General features: G+C 40.4%; 2 protein-coding genes across 2 annotated transcripts in view; one reads left to right on the top strand and one right to left on the bottom strand.

Annotated features, from left to right (window-relative positions):
- Nucleotides 1-580: 580 nt before the first annotated feature.
- LOC124112580 (alpha-ketoglutarate dehydrogenase component 4-like) lies at nt 581-4,460 on the bottom strand. Its single transcript, XM_046472747.2, has 4 exons — nt 4,375-4,460; nt 2,456-2,513; nt 1,544-1,710; nt 581-844 (listed from the first exon to the last, which is right to left on the bottom strand). Exons 1-4 carry the CDS (start codon nt 4,405-4,407, stop codon nt 827-829), a joined length of 276 nt encoding a protein of 91 aa, XP_046328703.1. The 5' UTR covers nt 4,408-4,460; the 3' UTR covers nt 581-826.
- A 14,158-nt stretch (nt 4,461-18,618) lies between these two features.
- The window catches only part of LOC124112581 (proprotein convertase subtilisin/kexin type 5-like), a 73,249-nt gene continuing 70,476 nt past the window's right edge, over nt 18,619-21,391 (top strand). The window contains exon 1 of the mRNA XM_046472748.2: nt 18,619-19,167. Within this exon, the coding sequence (XP_046328704.2) occupies nt 18,970-19,167 (198 nt within the window). The 5' untranslated portion in view covers nt 18,619-18,969. The remainder of the gene's footprint in view (nt 19,168-21,391) is intronic.

Genomic DNA, 21,391 nt, shown 5'->3' with positions numbered 1-21,391 from the left:
ACTAGGACATGCACCAACTGTGCGATCTGATAGTATCACAATATTGCTCACGATCCGAACCCTAACACTTGCATGCGCTCTTTTCTGTGGTGCAGAAGTCATCATTTTCAAAGATGGGGAAACAAATTACTTGGCACCAACATTTTCAGTTAATACAATTGGTGAAAATATTTGTTTTCGCTACTCATTCATGTAACATTTACAAAAGAATTTTAAGGTAAGAATCAAGACTTTTACTTGGTGTGAGATGGTGATCGATACTTGTTCTGAGAAGAAAAAAACCGTGATGCATCGTTTTCACAATTTGGAACATTTCCCCAGGGTTCAGCCAGTGTGTGATGCTGGACATTTATAAACAGAACAAATCTAGAATCCCAAACTACAATCAGTCGACCCAGGCAGCAGCACAATTCATGTCTGTGTGTTTCCTAGAATTCTGTTATACATATAGAACCCTTTTCTGGTTTGCTCATTGTATGTACCGGGTATGCTGAATTTTGAGTTATCCACAGGCATGTATGAGAATAATCCAGAAGCAAGATAATGTTTTGTACAACAGGAACAATAAAAAAATTCAGAGAAAACTCAAAACACAGTTTTATTATCAACATACACACATTCATTCAGTCATTCATTAATTATAACATCCACATCCTATTCAAGCACTATAGACACCACTGCCGTTCACAGAAGGTCATGTTGTTTCCACTGTTGATTACTTGTGATTGTGAAAATATGAGGTATTTTACTAAGGATTACTGTGTGAGTGTAGCTCGACGAGGGAAGCTGTGTTGAGGAGCTACACTTAACACAGGAAGGACACACATCACACTTGGCCGCCTTTCTGAAACACAAAAGTCACAAATTGCCACTTTTTTAAACTTGAAAATTAGTTCAACTATAAATTTGGAAAAGAGTCTCCTCCATAAGTGTAATTATTGGTGTTAACAAAGGGTGGCAACGGAGTAGCACAAATCCCGGTTCCAACCAACAACCTGAGAGTCCTTGGCATGTTGTCCTCAACATGCTCAAAGGAGTAGAAAAATAGGTCTCCTTATTTTGAAAATTACTTATCCAAACGTGTTGGCATATAAAGGTGAGGTGAAATGGGGTTTAACGTCGCATTCAAGCATATTGCAGTTATTAAATTAAATTGAAGCATGACATTTCCCATAGTATTTGTGTTTCGGGATAGCTGACAAGTGATGGTGAGGGATCAAAATTTTGTGTTAAGCCAAACAATTACAGTTTAACCAACTGGTCTAGTTATCCAATTTTAGCAGTCAGCAAATTATCTTTGTACTACATACATGTATTCAGCTTGGAGTGTATATCTCGATTTTCTAGCTTTCTAGTGGACTATACACACTGCTGATTCTGAAATTCTGAACTATCATATGGCAAAAAATAATAATATCCCTCTTATGTTATAAGAAATACCTAAATAAGAAATATGTTCACAAACACATGTACTTCATTTCATACTGTATAATTTCACAATGTGCTTTACTCCAGATAAAAATAATTTACACCAATTTCTTACTTCTATATATTCCATTTCCTCTTGAGATATAATTTTCCGATGGTACTTCGGGGGGAGATCATTATAATCAATGCCTGATCCACGAGTTCCTTGGCCAATGGGCTTGCTGTCTGCTGGTGGTCTTGCTGGAGAAGATGCATGTGCTAGGGGTGGTGTGGCTGCTGCACCTAACATGCACAAAATATAACATTACTGTGAGTAAGTGAGGGGCACTTAATGATGCTATGAATAAATGCCCACTCAATGTGGGAGGAATGCTGTGTTGCAGTTGTTAACCATTTGCCACTTCAGTGAAAGCCGCCCATGAGAACGGACATGGTGATGACAAACTAAGGAGGAAATCTGGTTTAAATCAACAATCATTGGATCCTGGCACATCTGATAGATGCCTGTGAAACTCCTCACAGGGAATTGCAGTACCTCAGACACCAGGGCACATGTCCCATCATTACCTTGGAAAAAATACACAAATGCTGACATTTCAAAATTGAACAGTACAGCTGTGTAGCCGTCAATAAATAACTTTCCTACCATAAACAAAAGCAAAACATCTGCATTCCTACAGAACAGAGGTATGTTGTGGTGATAAAATGCACCCCTCTTTTTCCAAAAAGCTGTTTCGGAGCTAGCATTAATTAATACCAATATAGGAAATTGAATCCTCTTGCGTAAACTAACCACAAGGCTACCCATAGTCCATTCTTTCTCGTGATATTAAGTCACCAAGACTCAAAATGATAGAATAAACAAAGAATGGAGCGATCCATGTGCCTACAACATGAAGGTAAAGTAAAGGTATGTCCTGGTTTGGCTGACAAAAATGTGAAAACATTGACTGGTACATGTGAAGATAATCTCAAGTATAAAAATCCCAATATTTTGATTGACATCGGACAATAGTAAGAAACCTACCTGCTGGGGAAAGAACTCTGGATGGAAACTTTATCAAAGGCACATGTGGTTTTACATTCTGAAAAATAAAAGCAGCTAAGTGAAAATTAGTGCTACAAGTAACATATATAAGTCCATGGTGAGGTAAGGTGAAATGGGGTTTAACATCATATTAAAGATCATCGCACTTCTATAGTGACGTGCATGCACATGTGTGTTTGTGTATATGCTTGTACAAGAGCTGGCTAATGCCTATTTGTAGTGCAAGCCCACTGAGAAACCATGCTGCAGTTTAATATGAATACCCCACACTGACTCCGAGCTGATCAGACCTTGTTTCAGCCCCTTAATGCCAAGCGCTAGGCAGGTGACAAGAAGTACTATCTTCTAACATCTTTTGGTATGACACAGCTTGTGACACTCAACCACTAGACCACAAAGGCTGTCTTTAAGTATGTTAAAGTATACGATTTGCAACAGTCATTGCACTAAAATTACTTTATGTAATGAGGCCAAGAGAGGCCTGTGTTAGAAGTTAAAGGTCTGAGTACATGGCTCAAAATAGAGGGGGTCAAGAGTACTTTTAATAAAAAGTCTACAAGAACTGGTGTCATTGTCAATGTTTTTAAATGGGCAACTGAGGTTTGTGCCAGCTTGCATTCCTACACTTGATCATGAAGGTGTCAACATCTCATGTTTAGGGGGCTTCCTTGTCAAATCTAGCTCCATTTTCTGAGTAGAAAAATACTGAAGGCGCATGTTCTGGTTCATCGCCCCACAAGTTAAACGCTTTGCTTTAAACATTGGTAGTCTAGTTACAATACAGAGCACCATAGTAAGGGAGTAGTTTTACACTGATTTTAGCAATATTCATGCAAGGTACACCCGAAATGGGCTTCACACATTTAACACCTACCCATGTAAGGCAATGATGAGCAAATGCTTTAACCAATGGGCATGACCTCAATATAGGAAGAACTTGGACTGAAAACTGTCATTGTGCCTGACGTTTGGGTGCCTGTTCATACTAGTAACTAGTACTCTATACTACCAAACTCACAGACGAGGCTTCTTACTAATATTATAGGCCCTATAGGCTCCTGATAAACATATGGTCCTGTGTGATGTTATCTTCTAGAGTGACTTGCAGTTAACAATTATTTTTTTTTGATCATGCAAAACCCTTCATACGTTTTTCGCAAATAAGACATATGATAACAAGTATATCCAGACAGATGAAATAATGAAGTCACGAAGATGAATGTCGGATCTGGTAGGGCTGGGACAGGGTACTCAGGTCGGTTGGGTCCTGAGTATGACCCGGGTACCCACAGTACTATCCGGACCCGTGGTTATTCACGTGACATAATGTTTAATGACAAAAACTCACCAGAGCTCAGTGGTTACACGACAATTCGTTAATGTTCCGATTTCTTTATGATGATGCACACAGTCCTTTTGACTTGTATATGTTTGAGTAAAGATAAAGCTTTAGTCAATTCAGTGAAAGCATGTTTCGATCGTTTCATATGAGACCATATATCTATCATATGCTCTCTGGTTTCATACGTGTATCTAAACAGTTTTTGCCAGGGCTACTGTTAAACTATTCCCAATATAGACATTGTGTTCCCAACTCTTGAGACCTACAGTGGGTACCCGGGTAGGGTCGGGTAATAGGGGGTTGCGTACCCGGGTAGTAAATTTGGACTGGTCCCAGCCCTAGCCTAGGGCTAGGATATTGTATCTCTGTGTGCTGAATGACATTGAAGAGCACGATCAAAGTTAGAAGTCAAATAGGGAAAAGAATGTAGAAATACGCTGACATAACAGGTGACTAATTTTTTTCGAAGAATCAAAACATCACATGTTGGAAAATATTCATGAAAAATTAGACACTCATAGAAGCTCTTATGATACATTTATAATCGCACAGTTACCATCAACAACGCTCTCCCCGCAGAGGCAGCCATCTTGGCAGACGAAGGGAAGTGAAGGAAGGGAGCTAACTCGTGTCTTCTCCACACGGTCGCTGTCAAGTAAAATGATCAATATAGTTATACAAATATCTTGTTTGTTGTTAGAAACTGGCACTAGTCCTATAGTCCTTGCCAAAGTGCCCAATAGTTAAGGTATCATAAGCACTAGTAGAAATTTGTCATTTTTAAGGTTTTTGCTATGTGTTATCATCATAAGGAGAAGTGGAGAAAAGTTATATTTTTATTAGATGAATATGTTATGAGGTAAGGTTAACAGTTATGCGTATACAGTAGGGCTGGGTCGAGTCCAAATTTACTAAACGGGTACCCGACCCCTTATTACCCGACCCTACCCGGGTATCCACTGTAGGTCTCAAGAGTTGGGAACACAATGTCTAATTGGGAATATGTGAATGTAAATGTGAGTGTCATTTCTGAAAGTGTCTACCGTTTGTCAACCTTCAAGAAAATGTACTACCCACGACGGGACTCGAATCCGCAATCCACGGCTATGACCACTGTCTTTGTGTAGGAGGCCGGTGCCTTATCCATTGGGCCACGTGGGCTTGGCAAATACAAGCTGTTTTCTACACTGGGATAACAAACTCTTCTAAACAGTGCAACACCCGGATTTCTTGATGACTGGAGATACAGTATGTTTTCTCTACACTGGTACGCGTTAAAGAAAGCGATTACAAATCCATTTGTGACAAATATTCACCAACTGTGAGTGTCATTTCTTAACTGTAGCCCTGGCAAAAACTGTTCAGATACATGTATGAAACCAGAGACCATATGATAGATATATATGGTCTCTTATGAAACGATCAAATCATGTCAATCACTCAAGCTTTATCTTTACTCAAACATATACATGTCAAAAGGAATGTGTGCATCACCAGAAAGAAATGCGCACATTAGCGGCTTGTAGTGCAACCACTGAGCTCTAGTGAGTTTTTGTCATTAAAAACTCTATATAACTCGACTAACCACGGGTCCGGGTAGTCCTGTGGGTACCCGGGTCCTCCTGAGGACCCACCCGACCCGAGTACCCGAGTTACCCGTCCCAGCCCTCGTACACAGCTTGGTATAGTATGTTGCTCAGGATATCAATTATATTTTGGGCTTCTTATCGACCTCGTAGGGTACAGTAAAAATATTTCGTTGAATATATGAGTCAATAATGGCTATTTGTGTACAGCTAAGAATTCCCCTCTTTTTTATTGTGGTACAGTATTTTTAGTAGGAAAAATGATATACACATAAAGTTTTAATATTTTGAATGAGAGAGCATTCGCCTTATGAAACAGTAAGCATATACTCCGAAACGTTGTGTTCCTCATAATAAAGAAGTTGACATCCATACATTCTCTTCCTTAATACAATTCTCAGCTAACGACCATGACCTCGTGTTTGTTTAGTAAAATACTGATTATTAGTTCCAAGTCTTAGCTTTACCATGTGCCAACTTTTATCAACTCCGTCGTTTGTAATCCGATAATTCAAACATATACGCTAACCCGCGTGAGGATTCCAGGAAAATACTCCCAAATTCACTAACCATGCTTTTTGGTTAGCAAAGACTTTGTTTAAACTCGCACACAGCAATATTCCAGCTATATGACTAAATTGGGATACGATGACATGCATCGACCAAGTCAGTGAGCCTGACCACCCGATCACGTTCGTCGCTTTTACGACAAGCATAGTCGCCTTGTACGGCAAGCATGGGTTGCCGACTTTCAAAGGCCAAGTAAAGTCAACATAACAACTTTGCAGATTTTAATACTTTGGGGCAAACTCAATCACAAATGCTTGACTAAATTATTTTTGAAAAAAGGAAATAGCGTAAAACAAACGATATAAAAACTACACGCGAAATCGTTCCCTAAACGTTAAATTCCCCCCAGTAAGGGGATTCCCTTCCTGGAGGTTAAAACGGGTTCCCGGTGTTTGACGCGCTGCGCAATATCAACAATCATGACGATCGGGACGACGCTCAGTCTGCATGTTTCTGCCTCGGATTCTGTTGTACGTCAATCTCATTAAAATCAGATCTAAGTTTTCGCTGCCGCTAAACAAAGATCTGAAGACATCCACGTCAGAACGACCTTTCGCGAACTTTGACCAAAATGACTAACAAGAAGTCGACATCAGCCAATTGGCCGCTTTCTCGTTTCAACCTGGCGACTGCCATTTCAGACTACGCTTGAAAAATATGTTGACACAGTTCTCGATTACAATTTTGAAAACTGAAAAAACGAACATTCCGGAATGTGTAATATATGGTTGACATTGTATGGCAGTGCTACCCATTTACTGTGCAAAGCCTCCTCCGTTCAAATGTTTATACACCAGAAGCGAGAGATAGACGATAATTTTGACGGAATCAGTCGTACGGGCAGTAACTTTCGTTCGGAATATCCCGTGTTAACGTTTTCGAGGTTGCATGATTAGAAAACACATTCTGACTGTCACTTTCATGATCTGTTAAGCGACGCTTTGATTGACCTGTAATGGGATGTCCTCAGATCTTTGTTCAGCGATAGCGAGAACTAAGATCTGATTTTAATGAGATTGTTTGAAAATTGTCTTCTTTTCTGTCTGCTCATTCATTTGATTACCGTTCCACAACTTATATCTCCTTAGTAACAATGTAGACATGCATTTATTGTGTGGAATAGGGTCGAGGGCAGCTGAGTTTTTATTACCCAAATAGGATGTTAGCAATTAAACGCTGGCTACTGATTGTTAATTGTTATTTTAATTATTCACAATGTCAAGATCAAAGGTCGTTTCACACATTCCACAATGTGTGCAATGTTGTTACTTTTGTAGGATTAACAGAAATAGCAGGAACAGTATATGTATAACGGCTGTGAATCACAAGATGGAGTGAGTGAGTGAGTTTATGCTTTACGTCACATCGGCAATATTTCAGCCATATCGCACAAGATGGATAAACGCGGCAAACCTATCACCCATTGAAAACAGTTGTCACCGCTGCGCTGGCAGCTTTAGGCCTAAACAGGTTTGTTTTGGAAGCCGATTACGGAGCGTGCGATTTCAGCACTTTCACTTGGACATTTTAAACACTTCCTACGAATATTATGAATTTTAGACTATGGAAAATGACTAAATGTATATAGGATAACTGATATTCGCAACAAAATCGCAATCATTATTTTCACTATACTTTTTCACAATTTCACAATTTCATTCAAACTGTGGTTGATCAATCATTTGTTACCCTCCCTAGATTATAAACTGAACAGCATTGAAAACGCACCAGCAATAAATCTTGAAATATTACAAAAACAACTTGAGCAATGACCGATTTTTGATTAGAACAGGCATAGAGGGATTCTTAAGAAAGACGACAAAGGAAACAGGAATACCACACAGTAATTACAATTACGTCATCAGTGTAAGGAAGACACATAGGGTTAAAATTAAAAGTCAATATCTGGTATGTCCGCCATTAACAGCAACACAGGCCATGCAACGTTTTCTCATTGATCGAATAAGTCTGCGAATAGTGTTCTGGGGCATTCCACTCTTGACGTAGTGTATCTTCAAGTTCTCTCAGGTTATGTACTTGCGGACGACGTGAGAGGCGTTGACCCAGGTAATCCCATAGTGAGTGAGTGAGTTGGGTTTAACGCCGCTTTTAACAGTATTCCAGTTATATCGCGGCGTGTCAGCTTACTGTGGGAGGAAAGCCCGAAGTGATGCAGGTCTCAGACGTTTACCACTTCGGTGAAACCCACGAGCACGGGTATGGTGCTGACAAACCTAGAAACATAATCGGGGCGAACCGGGATTCGAACCCACAATCATAGGTTTCTGGCGAACCCAAGGGACGCAACTCTGCACAGCGAATCGCGGCGCCTTAGACGACTGGGCCACCCGTGCCCCCGGTAATCCCACAGATGTTCAATTGGCGATAGATCGGGTGACAGGGCTGGCCATTGAAGCAGAGGCACATTATTGTTCGCTAGGTACAAGGTGTGCATATCCTGGTGCTGATGAAAGAATGGGATGACGTGATTTGCCAATATGTTATTCCTGTAGTAAAGGGCATTAACTCTTCCACGACAAACTTGGAGCTCTGTTCGATGGTTATGACTGATGCCACCCCACACCATGAACTCGACCTATACTTTCTTTTGCCGCCCAGTTTATATATACAAATTAATTTCCAACCATCTATCTTAGATATACTTTAGATACTTAGGTATCTGTGTATAGAGTACACCTGAGTACACCTGAATTTCATGAGTATTATCTGCGGCAGAAGTGTTACAGAGCTGTTACATATTTCCTTGGTTCCAAGAAGCCTTTACATTCCTACACAACATATACCTTGAGTTATTGTTTAGTGTAGCTTCCCAAGTTTGTGAAAATATGTAACAGTTTCAGAATTCGTTTGGACACTTTAATTAATGCCATGTGGTCACCAACTCTATTACACAACCATACGAATTAAAAAAGGAATTTAGACCCGTGTCTCACGGCAACAACTGTCAAGTAAAGTAAAATATGAGCTTTCTTAGGAATTTGAGTGACATGCATAATTATTAATTTAAGCCAATATTTAACCGCTCGAATATTTGAGTTGACGTAGAGTAGGTAGCGACCACATTCACCCTAGTTTAATATATATTAGGAGTTGGTTTTCGACATTTAAAAACATTTTACGTGCTGAAAGATGGACTTCTCTAACGCACGATAGTGTTGAGACCTCATATACTTCAGAGCCAAAAAGGAGGACTCTTTACCCAAGATACGTAATAGAGTTATTGCACCATAATGATCAGGATTTGTGGGGTTCCCCCTTTTTAGGTAGTGGAACAGAATGAGTTTGATTATACCCCAGGGAACGCACCAGTCAAAAGTATAATTAAAAAGTGATTTGAAAAAGAGCATTATGATAGTTCGTGGGGCATTGTAATAAACATTTCATCAACACAAGATGATTTTCCATTTCTAATATGAGTTATGACTTCATGTATTTCTTGTTCTTGTTCTGTTGTTTCCGAGTCCAGTGCACATTTCTCTATTTCTCTATCGGCTTTATTCGCCGAGGTGTGTAGGCCAGCGTCCCATATCACTAAATATAGCTAAAATGGATAGAATTATCATGAAACGGCCGCATGTTATCAGAAATGAGCGGCCACTGTAACTTGATAATGCCCTCATTGCTTGGCAACGGGCCATTATCACGCCCGTTGGTAGGTGTCGTCATATTGGTGTTCATTACAGCTAAAATTGATGGAATTATCATTCAACCGCCCGCATAATCATTGCCTTTTATTGTGGCAGAGGTCCTTCGTCGGGTATGCAGTTAATGGAAGACCTCGGGCTTCTGCAAATGCTAATGGCCTGAAAAATAGCGTTATCCTTATAATATAGTGAGTGAGTTGGGTTTAACGCCGCTTTTAATATTATTCCAGTTATATCACGGCGTGTCAGCTTAATGTGGGAGGAAAGCCCGAAGTGATGTAGGTCTAAGACGTTTACCACTTCGGTGAAACCCAAGAGCACGGGTATGGTGCCGACAAACCTAGAAACATAATTGGGGCGAACCGGGATTCGAACCCACAATCATAGGTTTCTGGCGAACCCAAGGGACGCAACTCTGCACAGCGAATCGCGGCGCCTTAGACGACTGCCCCCCCCCCCCCCCCCCCCCCCCCCCCCAATAATATAGAGAGACACTGTTAGTTTGTTCTGCTCTTCTCAGTGGTGTAGATTTATATACATACGCGAAAATCTTCATTTTTACAGGACATGAACATATTAAACTTAATTATTTATAGAAATTTATAGAAGCATTTACAAAGAATTTTTCTGTTATACAACAGTTCTTAATGGATTGATACATATCACAGATAAGGATAAAATGGTACTGATCTTCTATATTCCATTTGCTACACAGTAAACATACTCTCTCGCTTCTTGGTTGTTTGCAGTACCTCCCGGTTTTCATTCTTAACTGATGGGAACTGCATCTTAATTTGGAAAATTCATTTTCTAAATTTATAGATGTTAATATTCCAAGGTTCGAATATTATGTAACACATTCTATCTGTTTGACACGATAAAACAATTTTCCACATCTTGACACAATGTCACCATTCTTAAATACAAGTACACGTATTTTTGTTTTATCTAAATTAACTGAAATATTGTAATCAGTACAAAAACTATCGAAAGTATTAATCTGTTTCTTAAGACCAATAAGTGTGATTCAAATAAGTGCCACATCATCGGCAAACAAAAGCAGAAATAATTGAGTAAAATCTGGGTGAAGCTGAACACTGGATAAACACGATTTCATCAGAAAGTTAATTAATAATTATTGAGAATAATAGTGGGCATAAAATCCATGCTTGTCTGTGGACATTCAAAATGGTCTTACAATAAATATACGGTTAGCTCTGACACATGCTATAAACACAACTACAAATTGATTTTAAGGTATTCATTCAGCAGTAGTGAAACCCGTGAAGATCCGGGTAAGCATAGGTCTTCAGCAACCCATGCTTGCTGTAACAGGCGATTAAGCCTGAAGTAAGGGCCGACTACGGGATCGGGTGGTCAGGTTCGCTGACTTGGTTGATGCATGTCATCGCATCCAAGTTGCGTAGATCGATGCCAATGATGTCAATCACTGGATTGTCTGGTCCAGACTCGATTATTTACACACCGCCATCATATAGCTGGAATATTGCTGAGTGCGGCGTTAAACAACAAACAAACAGTAGTTGTGATAAAGACAGTTTAAGCACACCTCCCCCCAAGTGATGATAGGGTTTTTGTCATCCCCTGTTCCTACTGCTCTGGCTCCATGGGCTCCTACTCCTATGGCTCCCAAAGTTTTGGCTCCTAGCTACAACTTGTGCTAAATATGTCCTACATCTTTTTTACCATAGGTGATTGTAGCTTATGTATGTGATCATAATAGTATTAATACCACAACAAAGTCTATTATTACCACAAAAAAATCTATTATACTACTTACACCCGTGAAGATCCGGGGTAGAATAGGTCTTCAGCAAACCAAGTTTGCCGTAAAAGCTGACTATGCTTGTCGTTAGAGGCGACTAACGGGATCAGGTGGTCAGGCTCGCTGACTTGGTTGATGCATGTCATCGTATCCCAATTGTTTGGATCGATGCTCATGATGTTAATCACTGGGTTGTCTGGTCTAGGCTTGATTATTTACAGACCGCAATCATATAGCAGGAATATTGCTGAGTGCGGCGTTAAACAACAAACAAACAAAACAAATATTAGACTATTTCATTATTAGGGTTAGATCGCTGACTTTGTGTGCTGATGATTAGGTGCCTCACTCTGGCAGTGTGGGTTCAAATCCCGGACGGGAATCAACTCAAAAAAGTGTTATCCCAAATATAACATTTGTTATATTTCATAATTGTAAATAAACATGTATCTATGATGGTTCTGTTGTTGTGTTTAACATTTTACCGTTTTCCTGTTTGATAAAGAGTGAGAGCTAGACTAAAAATACTACTTATTATCTATTTCTGAAAATGTTTGTCATCAGACCTCAACCGTTCATCAGACAACAACAGTTCAATCGCTGATCCAGAAACACTGCCCTTAATTCAAGTCATAACACCGAGATCGAACGACCGGGGGAGTCAACACAGTGTGAGTGAGCGGAGGGATTACATATGGACAGTTTTATGCTGCAGAGAGACATATATACGAGGGCTGGCTGAAAAGTTCTAAGCCTAAGGGATATCTCAATCGGATTGAAACAAACTTTTGCCACCAACAAGTACAATCATTTAATGAATCATAGACATAAGAACTGCAACTGTAGTGTTATTATTGTCTTTGTACCAGACCATCTTGTGAACCTACCCATTGAAATCACCAGAAATGGACAAAACTGGCTATAGGGCAGTCATCAAGTACCTGCAACTGAAAGGGCTAACTCCAACACAGATAAATGCTGACATGGTCTCCACTTTAGGGGATAAAGCCCCTTCCTTTTCCACTGTAAAGAAGTGGGCTGCGGAATTCAAGCGTGAGAGCCTTGACGATGACCCGCGTCCAGGAAGGCCTTCAAAAGCAACCATTCCGGAAAAACATTACCCGGGTGCATGACATGGTGATGGCTGATCGACGATTGACCACTCGACTTATTGCCAGCGTTGTGGGTATCTCTCATGAGATGGTTGAGCACATTATCACCAACGAGTTGGGAATGAGAAAAGTTTCTGCAAGATGGGTGCCGAAGCTCTTAACAGCGGATCAGAAACGTGTCAGATTCCTGACGTCCCGTGACAATTTATGCAGTTTTGAAGCAGATCCCGATAATTTTTTAGCCCGATTTGTTACAATGGATGAGACCTGGATTCATCACTTTCAACCAGAAACCAAAATTCAGACTAAACAATGGAAGCATCCGGAATCGCCAGCCCCCAAAAAAGCCAAGTCGGTTCCTTCTGCTGGAACGGTGATGGCTTCAGTCTTTTGGGATTCCAACGGTATTCTACTGATTGACTATCTTGAAAAAGGCCAGACTATCAATGGAAGATATAATGCTGACCTACTGAGACAGTTGCGTGAAGCTATCAAAGCTAAGCGACGGGGAATGCTCACTAAAGGAGTCCTGTTCCACCAAGACAATGCTCATGTTCACAAATCGGTGGTTGCCATGTCAGCGATCCATGATTGTGGCTTCGAACTCATTGACCATCCCCCTTATTCACCCGATTTGGCCCCGTCAGACTTCCACCTGTTTCCCAAAATGAAAAAGGAACTAGTCGGTCGCCATTTTCCTAGTAATGATGACGTCTTTCACAGTTAGGCTGAGAACTTTTCAGCCAGCCCCTCGTAGCAACTTTCTTTCGTGCTGTTTTCAATAGGACATTGGACAATGAAGGAATGTGATTTGTGTCTTCTGCGTGATAAGAATGTAATCCTAATGTTGATTGTGAGGGGATGTCAGTTATGAGATCGGTGTACACAGAGCGGGCTACATGGTAAGGTTAAACCTGCGGCTACCTCAATTACTGGGAGAATACACTGTATACTAGTATAAATTGTATACCCTTGTCCTTGTCCTTGATCAACCAATCACTTGACAGTCCGATGATGTCAGTGTCTATACATATCTTCCCAGGATTCTATACCTATAGAATACAATGTTATGGACTTAATCCGTGTCTAAATATGGGATGTGATGTCATATACTTAGACAAAGATTGTGACGTTGCCCTCGCGTGGGGATGACGCGAGGGAAGTAATAAAAGCCCTGTTTAGTTAACTTGGGGAGAGGTGTGTGAAAACTGTCCGTTTTACTACTACTGCATTCAACATCATGGACGAAGCTCCTCTACATTTAGAACGTACCATGGTTTATTTCTATTAACTAAGTCGAACGCCTTACTGAAATCCACAAAGGGTACATGTTTTTCGTCAGATCATATATTTTCGGACATCATACGGTTTCGGACGGCCGTGTTTATCGCGATTACTCGCACTATAACAAGGGGCATTGCTTCACACAGACATTGTAAAAATTCAGATGGTGGCTTGTTTTTAAGATAAAGTTATCTTTTGCAAATGAGTGAGATGTTTTACAGTTGTCCACGTGATTAGCGAGAAAACTACGAATGTTTCTTAAGCGTCCGAAAACCCACAACACGGGGATACGCTGTTTACTTGTTAAAAGAGTCCCATCTGTGTGCACCTCAAGTCTGCCATGTATAGGATATACAGGTTTAACACGTAGCATAAATCCAGTAGCTTTAAACCTTATTGTGACATAAACTGGTACTTTTTCTTCCTCTATGAAAATTCCTCTGTGTAGTGGAAAGGTTTATTAGACCTTTAGCAATTCCTATGCGCGCGTTCATGTCGCCACGTTCACATCATTATATAAATACATACAAGTACAAAAATACAAAGTGGTGATCTGTTAGCCACTATTCCAGTTGGTAAATACCTAATGGGTTATCGGATGCAGTATACCAAGATGAGTACCACGGTGGTGGAATATAGTGATGTTAATAGTCTGTCCTTCTCGTAAAACAAAGCTTTGGAGGGTTAAGTGCTACCATGTGATCAACATAAATTGGTCTGTATGCAAAACAACTGACAACTGCTTTACAAACAAAAACACTCACCACCTGACGATCTACCAAAGTCGGCAAATGTGTGTGTTATTGCAAACTATGTCAAAATCAGTGTTCGGGGATCATTTGGTACCTAAATGTCTTCAATAAACAGATGACATCGAATGTACGATATACTCCAGGAAGTCAGTGTCGCCTACCTAAGAACAAAGCCCCTTGGTATTTTAGGAAATGATGTTAAATGTCGATTTGTAGCTTGGATACAACGCACTTGCACATACAATTACTGTAGAATTACATGCATTTCTGGGCCTTGACCACCCTTATCTCGACGGTATGTACTGGGGTGAAGCGCTCCTTAAATCTTGGTAGCATGCATGGACGAGCATGATCAGACGTCACGGATGTCATCAGATCTGCTGTTTTCGAAGAAAAGTTGCTTTACCCCGTGTATCCAAACACCGGACTTTGGTGAAAGGCTGTTTATAATTACAGTTGTAGCTGCTGATACTCATCGGTGGTTTGGTTTCTGTTCTGATTCACAGGAAGAGTCGTTAACTTTGGTTGGTTGGTTTGTTGTTTAACGCCGCGCTCAGCAATATTCCAGCTATATGACGGCGGTCTGTGTAAATAATCGAGTCTGGACCAGACAATCCAGTGGTTAATATCATGAGCATCGATCCACGCAATTGGGATCGATGACATGCATCAACCAAGTCAGCAAGCCTGACCACCCTATCCCGTTAGTATTGTCATAGCGACTGATTTATGACTACCATTGTCGGCAGTACATTTGACTTCAAGGGCAATTTACCCTGTAGCCATGTCTCCATAACTTAATTGTCATTACGTTTTAGGCGCTAATCCCCGTTGTTAATCCTCACCAACATTTCATTGTATTTTGACTGTCAGTCAGCCTGGACTACCATATCACTTCCCTTTAACTGTTGCTTTTTATAGTATGGCATTTATTGCCCTAATTGATCATCCCATGAACTGTGCTTGTTAATCACGCCCATATGTCCAAAGCAACGTCGTTGTCTCTTTGTCTGTCCATTGTTGTTCATTACTATATATGTGCTACCATTACACAGTTACTACGGTGTTAGTCAGGCTTGGTATTCCGAGTGCTGGCATAGGGACGACCTCGAGCAGGATATGCTGCTCGTAGGAAACGCCCTGAGGTGAGCTGGAGCTCCGCTCACCTCTTGTACGCCTGAGCTGGAAAGTCCGCTCATTGCTGTGTTTGTGTTGTCAGAGCAGGTATTCCGCTCATTGTGCAATTGTTGTTTATTGTTTACATGTTGTGCATAAAGCGTTCCGGGACAGTGATGTCGATTTTGTCCTTTATTCCCCCAAGAGCTAATTCCCCGTCAACATGCACGTTGACAGTATAGTCGCCTTTTACGACAAGCATAGTCACCTTTTACGGCAAGCATGTAGAGTCGTTAACTGATCATGTATGTAGTATGCAAGCAGATCTTTATTTCTCATTTCTGATATTTATAGCCTCTGTTTTGTTAAATTGCTTGAAATACCTATATTTCTTTTCGCAGAGTTTCACGGTTCGTAAGGGCTTTGATTTCGTCTTCCGTATAACTAACTTAGCCATCATGGGTGGTGGTACCCTCTGGTCTTAGTCCATACGATGCTTCCTCATAATATCCTCACGTCTCCATGCCAACTAAGAACAGAAACTAATAAGTTCTTACGACCTGTGAAGATCCGGGGTAGAATAGGTCTTCATAAAAAGCGACTGTGCTTGTCGTAAGAGGCGACCAACGGGATCGGGTGGTCAGACTCGCTGACTTTGTTGATGCATGTCATCGTATCCCAATTGTTTGCATGGATCGATGCTCATGATGTCAATCACTGGATGGTCTGGTCCATACTTGATTATTTACAGACAGCCGTCATATAGCTGGAATATTGTTGAGTTAAAGCGTCCCGTTATGGGATAATACACGACTCTTCAGTCAGAGGAGTTATTTCATGACGGGGCTCGGAAAATACATCACAGAATATCAGCACCTATGCCCTACTTCCTTTGTGTATGATCGTGTGCTTTATATAAATCAGAGACTAATATATAGAGGTTATCACGCGAGTGTGTTTGGGGATGGTAAATATCCTGTATTAGGAATAAATATTGTATTTAGCGAGCCTTAGCGAGCTAAATACATAGTGTTTATTCCTAATACAGGATATTTACCATCCCCAAACACACAAGCGTGATAACCTCTTTATCATATAATGTCATTCTTTAATTTTGTGCTTGAAAATCGCCTGTCCTCCCTCACAAACATTACCTAAACATTGCGAATTTTCCTGGAATGCGCGCATTAATATTTATTACATCACAGGGTAAGTGATGTGTCAGTCGGACAGTGACAGTGGCGAAGCAAAATATACGCATAACAAACAAACAAAAGTACTTGCATTTCGCGGCAATCCATCGGTCCGTCCGCTGGAGTAACTGCCCTTTGTCAAAGGGAAGCTACTCTAACCCTAGTCTATCAAGCTCCTCACAGCGATAGTAAGTTCCCGGAGCTCACTATACTACCGAGAGTGTAACGAAGGTGTCACGCGCTGGGAAGGAGCTTGCCTAGTCTATGAGACGTCATGGCCCACTCTCCTACCCAGAGTTCCATGCGGCCGGCAGCCAGCTAGCATAGTACCTCTGCCACAGGCCAGCGCCATGTGACGATTCGTCACATCTTTCACAGTCCATTCAAGATATTGCATATGCTTTTCATCCGTTTCATGTTTGACAAGTCTACACATTTTCATAAACAAATGTCAAAGAATGGTTAACTTTCATTGAGAAAGTATGCAAATACGTAAAAATCTACTTGTTTTTGCGTAGTTATCCTTTGTTTACATTGGTTGTACGGCTCCACGTGCTGTCATCGAAGCCCAACGGAGAGCTAGCGACACGGTCACTTTGACGCATAAATATATATTGTCATGCAACTCACTGTCGCAGTTGTAGTAGCATATCTATATAGTTATGCAAAACAATATGTAAAGCGCCCCCAAATACTTGCATTAGTCCGTTCTATACTGATTTCTGAAAAAGCGCGTTTGTTTACAAACAAGAGAAAAGTCCGGTCACATGATATGCAAATTAGCCTGTGGCAGTGGTGTTATGCTGAGTCACCACTGCGACGGAGTGTGGTCATGGCCACGATCAGACGTTGTTGACAGTCTGCCTGTCCTGTCAAAACGTTAGAAGTGCAATCAGATGTACACACAGCGACAAAACGAAACAAGGTTACAATTCAAATGTATTTCGGCCAAATCCAACTATTTTAATTTGTGGAAAAGGTTTCAAGCCGCAGAGGTCTACAAGCACAGATATGGCTACTGATCCCGCTTGGCTAGGGCTCGCAAAATTGTTTCCAAATTTATATCTCCAAAGTTGCAAAAACTTATAAAATGCCTTAGCGACGTCACAGTTAGACACTGATTTAGACTGTTCTTTTGCTTGTGATAGCAATTATCTCTGTAGTTTATCCAGATTCCCGATGGTTAATTCTGACTCAATTTCCGACACTCTCCTACCCAGAGTTCCATGCGGCCGGCAGCCAGCTAGCATAGTACTGCGACGGAGTGTGAATTTCCGAATGACAAGGGCGACGCCATGTTTGTTTATAAACACAAAAAGTAGTCCCTACTTGACCTTTGATATTTGCATCTCTATCCGCATATGACCCAAACGGATATCGTTTTTATCCGTTGGCTTTATCCTGCCGAGAAACCTACCCATTATATGATAAATATATGTACGTCTCCACGCGAATGCAAAAATAAACTCATGCACATATCATGAATGATGGTGTTATCAGGAATCTCGCGCTTGACGAAATATTTCCACCCTTCATCATGGACTTGGAGATACATGTTTTATGTTGGCATAAAACGAATATGCAAATGTGAAAATAGTATTGTGAATACGTTTTAAAAATGTGGAACAATACATATAGTGAATGGTGAGATTCGAACTCATTCACACAACCATGGAGTTTTGTATCGAGCAAATATTATGTGCAGCGCATCAGTAGCGTCCCTTGAAAGCACAATAGAGGGCGCTAGAAATTCAAGTTAGTGAATATACTTCCTGTCTCCGAAAGTCCGAGTTGACGTGTTCTGTTGACTTGCAAATCGCGAGAAGGTCCGGGATAATTTCGTATTGATTTAAGTATGTAATAGCGGCCTGGTTCAATATTTACTCGAATCACCTCAATGCCGGTGGATAATAACGGGTTCAAGTCATATACACTTTCCCATTTTATCATCTTGGCCTCTTCCAGTTTGGCCTGTCAGATTGCGTGTGGGTCTTGCCTTATCCGTTACGCAAAGTGTGTTTTCTAATTGGCGTCACATTTAAGGCGTTGGTGTCGTGGTAAGACGGTCTAGCAGAACAACTGTCCATATGTTGAATATCTTAAGGACCGTTGGAAGATGCCTGTATGGGAATGTGTATGTGTGGTGTATGGTGACACTGCTACTAGCAGATTTGGGTTGGGCGCTGGATAACGTCTATATTCATCATATAGCTGTCAACATAGAAGGGGGGCACGAGGCCGCTGACAGAGTAGCAAGATCAACAGGACTGATTAATAAAGGGCAGGTAAGTTGAAAACTTTCATTTATTAAATAAGTAATTTTAACTAAAGACGTCCGTTTAAATGGCTTTTTTGTATGTTGTATTCATGTTTACAGAGTTTAGACCATATCCTGGTTCACAGTATTAGTTCTTTTTTGACAGTAGGCCTATAGATACTACAATGAAACTCCGTACACACAGCACAAGTACAATTCAAAACATTTTAATTTTGACTTGCCTCACTGAATTAATATACAAATGATATGAAATTGTAAAACTCATAAACCTGTGTTCTTCTTTTTGGCTATTCCAAATTTAAAAGAAGGTCGATATTGAGCAGGAATTATTCAACAATAATGTTTTTTCCTATGAATGTTTTTTTTGGTTATATTTGATTGTTTATCTATATTTCAGAATAAAATTTTGGAAACATAAATGATGAAAACAATTCATGTTTGGTGTGTGCATTGAAAACAACAGAATGTCAAATTCACCTTACACTGTGTTGTATATCCCCACGTACTGTGTTTTTGAGCCCCTTAGAAGTACCGTATTCGATGTAATAAGCGCATTGCTCTAATAAGTGCCCGGGGCAGTCGGGTAGCCTAGTACATATAGTAGTTAAAGCATTCGCTCGTCACGCTGAAGACCTGGGTTTCGATTCCCAACATCGGTACAATGTGTGAAGCCCATTTCTGGTGTCCCCTGCCGTGATATTGCTGGAATATTGCTAAAAGCGGTGTAAAACCTCACTCACTTAATCATACAGGCACCACCCTTTTTTGACCAGTTCACCTGTACATAGAATAGATGTATTGGTAATAGCAGTGTAACTGTTTCAAAAATGGAAGTCCCTTGGGTCAGTTGACAAGTGAAACTGTGTTATGATAATTATGGATAGTGTTGTCGATGCAATAGACCAGTTATGATCCGATAAATATGAAAATTAAGTCACCTAGGACACGTAGAAGGTACTCCTTTTAGTAGGCTCCATACATCAGCTCCATTTACTTGCTACAAACATATTGCATAATGTTCCCTCATGTTCCCTAAATCATTAACTTAACTCTGTTACCTAGGTTGGGTGGGTTCTGAGTATTGGTGATGCATCGGTGGATCGTGATATTTTACTTATGGTAATTATGAGGGCTGAGAGGGGTAACTCTGTTACCTAGGTTGGGTGGGTTCTGAGAATTGGTGATGCATCGGTGGATCGTGATATTTTACTTATAGTAATTATGAGGGCTGAGAGGGGTAACTCTGTTACCTGGGTTGGGTGGGTTCCGAGTAGTGGTGATGCATCGGTGGATCGCGATATTTTACTTACTGATGCAAGTATCAATCAAAGTCGCACACTAAGTAATAAATATGGATTCATACCTTAAATGTTTACTTTAATTAAGTTTAATGGCTGTTACACCAAACACTCATTAGTAATGAAAAAGTAAATATTTTCATCCATTGCACCATACTTCACACTGCCAACTCTAAATTGTCAGTGTGCCAGGTATTTGACATGAAAAACATGAAAAACATGGCTTACGCACCACAGATAAGAGCACATGCAAGTATCATGATACGTATCGGATCGTGAACAAGGTATCATGTTACGTATCGGATTGCACAGTTGGCGTATCGTCCCAGCCCTAGTTCTGAGTAGGACCAGGGTACCCACAGAACTCTCCAGACCCGTGGTTAGTCACATGATATATATGTTGTATTATGTTATGTGAAAATAAATAAGACTAATGTCGATGGTTGCACTACAGCATGAAGTCGCTAAAGAAGTTTGCATGATATCTTTCTTGCTGACTTTTAAGGACTACTTCAGTGTAGGCATGATTAGAATGTTTTATCTATGTATCAAAATAGTTCCCCAGTGCTCTGGTAACAATTCCCAAATCACATTTTGTACCCAAGATAATTTGTTGGCATACTCGTCATTTCTTCAATCACACATTATAACTCATATGGAGATATTTATACTCTTGGCATTTACTGAATTTGTACCCCTGAGCCAGTCATATGTGTGAAAATGTGCCAGTGTAACTTGTACCTACCTAAGGCCCACCTGAATATAATGGGTACCCAATAGTACTTCAAAGAATTTTTATGCTATGATCTGAAGATGGAATATCTGAAACTATACCCATGATAATAAACAGAAGTGATCATAAGGTTTTCCTGTGTTTTGGCTTTTTCAAATGCGAAAACAATTTATTGACATAAAATAACAACATTTTCTTTG

This window comes from Haliotis rufescens, unplaced genomic scaffold, assembly GCF_023055435.1.
Source record: "Haliotis rufescens isolate VD_foot unplaced genomic scaffold, xgHalRufe1.0.p SCAF_1, whole genome shotgun sequence".
NCBI lineage: Eukaryota > Metazoa > Mollusca > Gastropoda > Lepetellida > Haliotidae > Haliotis > Haliotis rufescens.
This window is presented reverse-complemented; position numbering and strand designations above follow the sequence as displayed.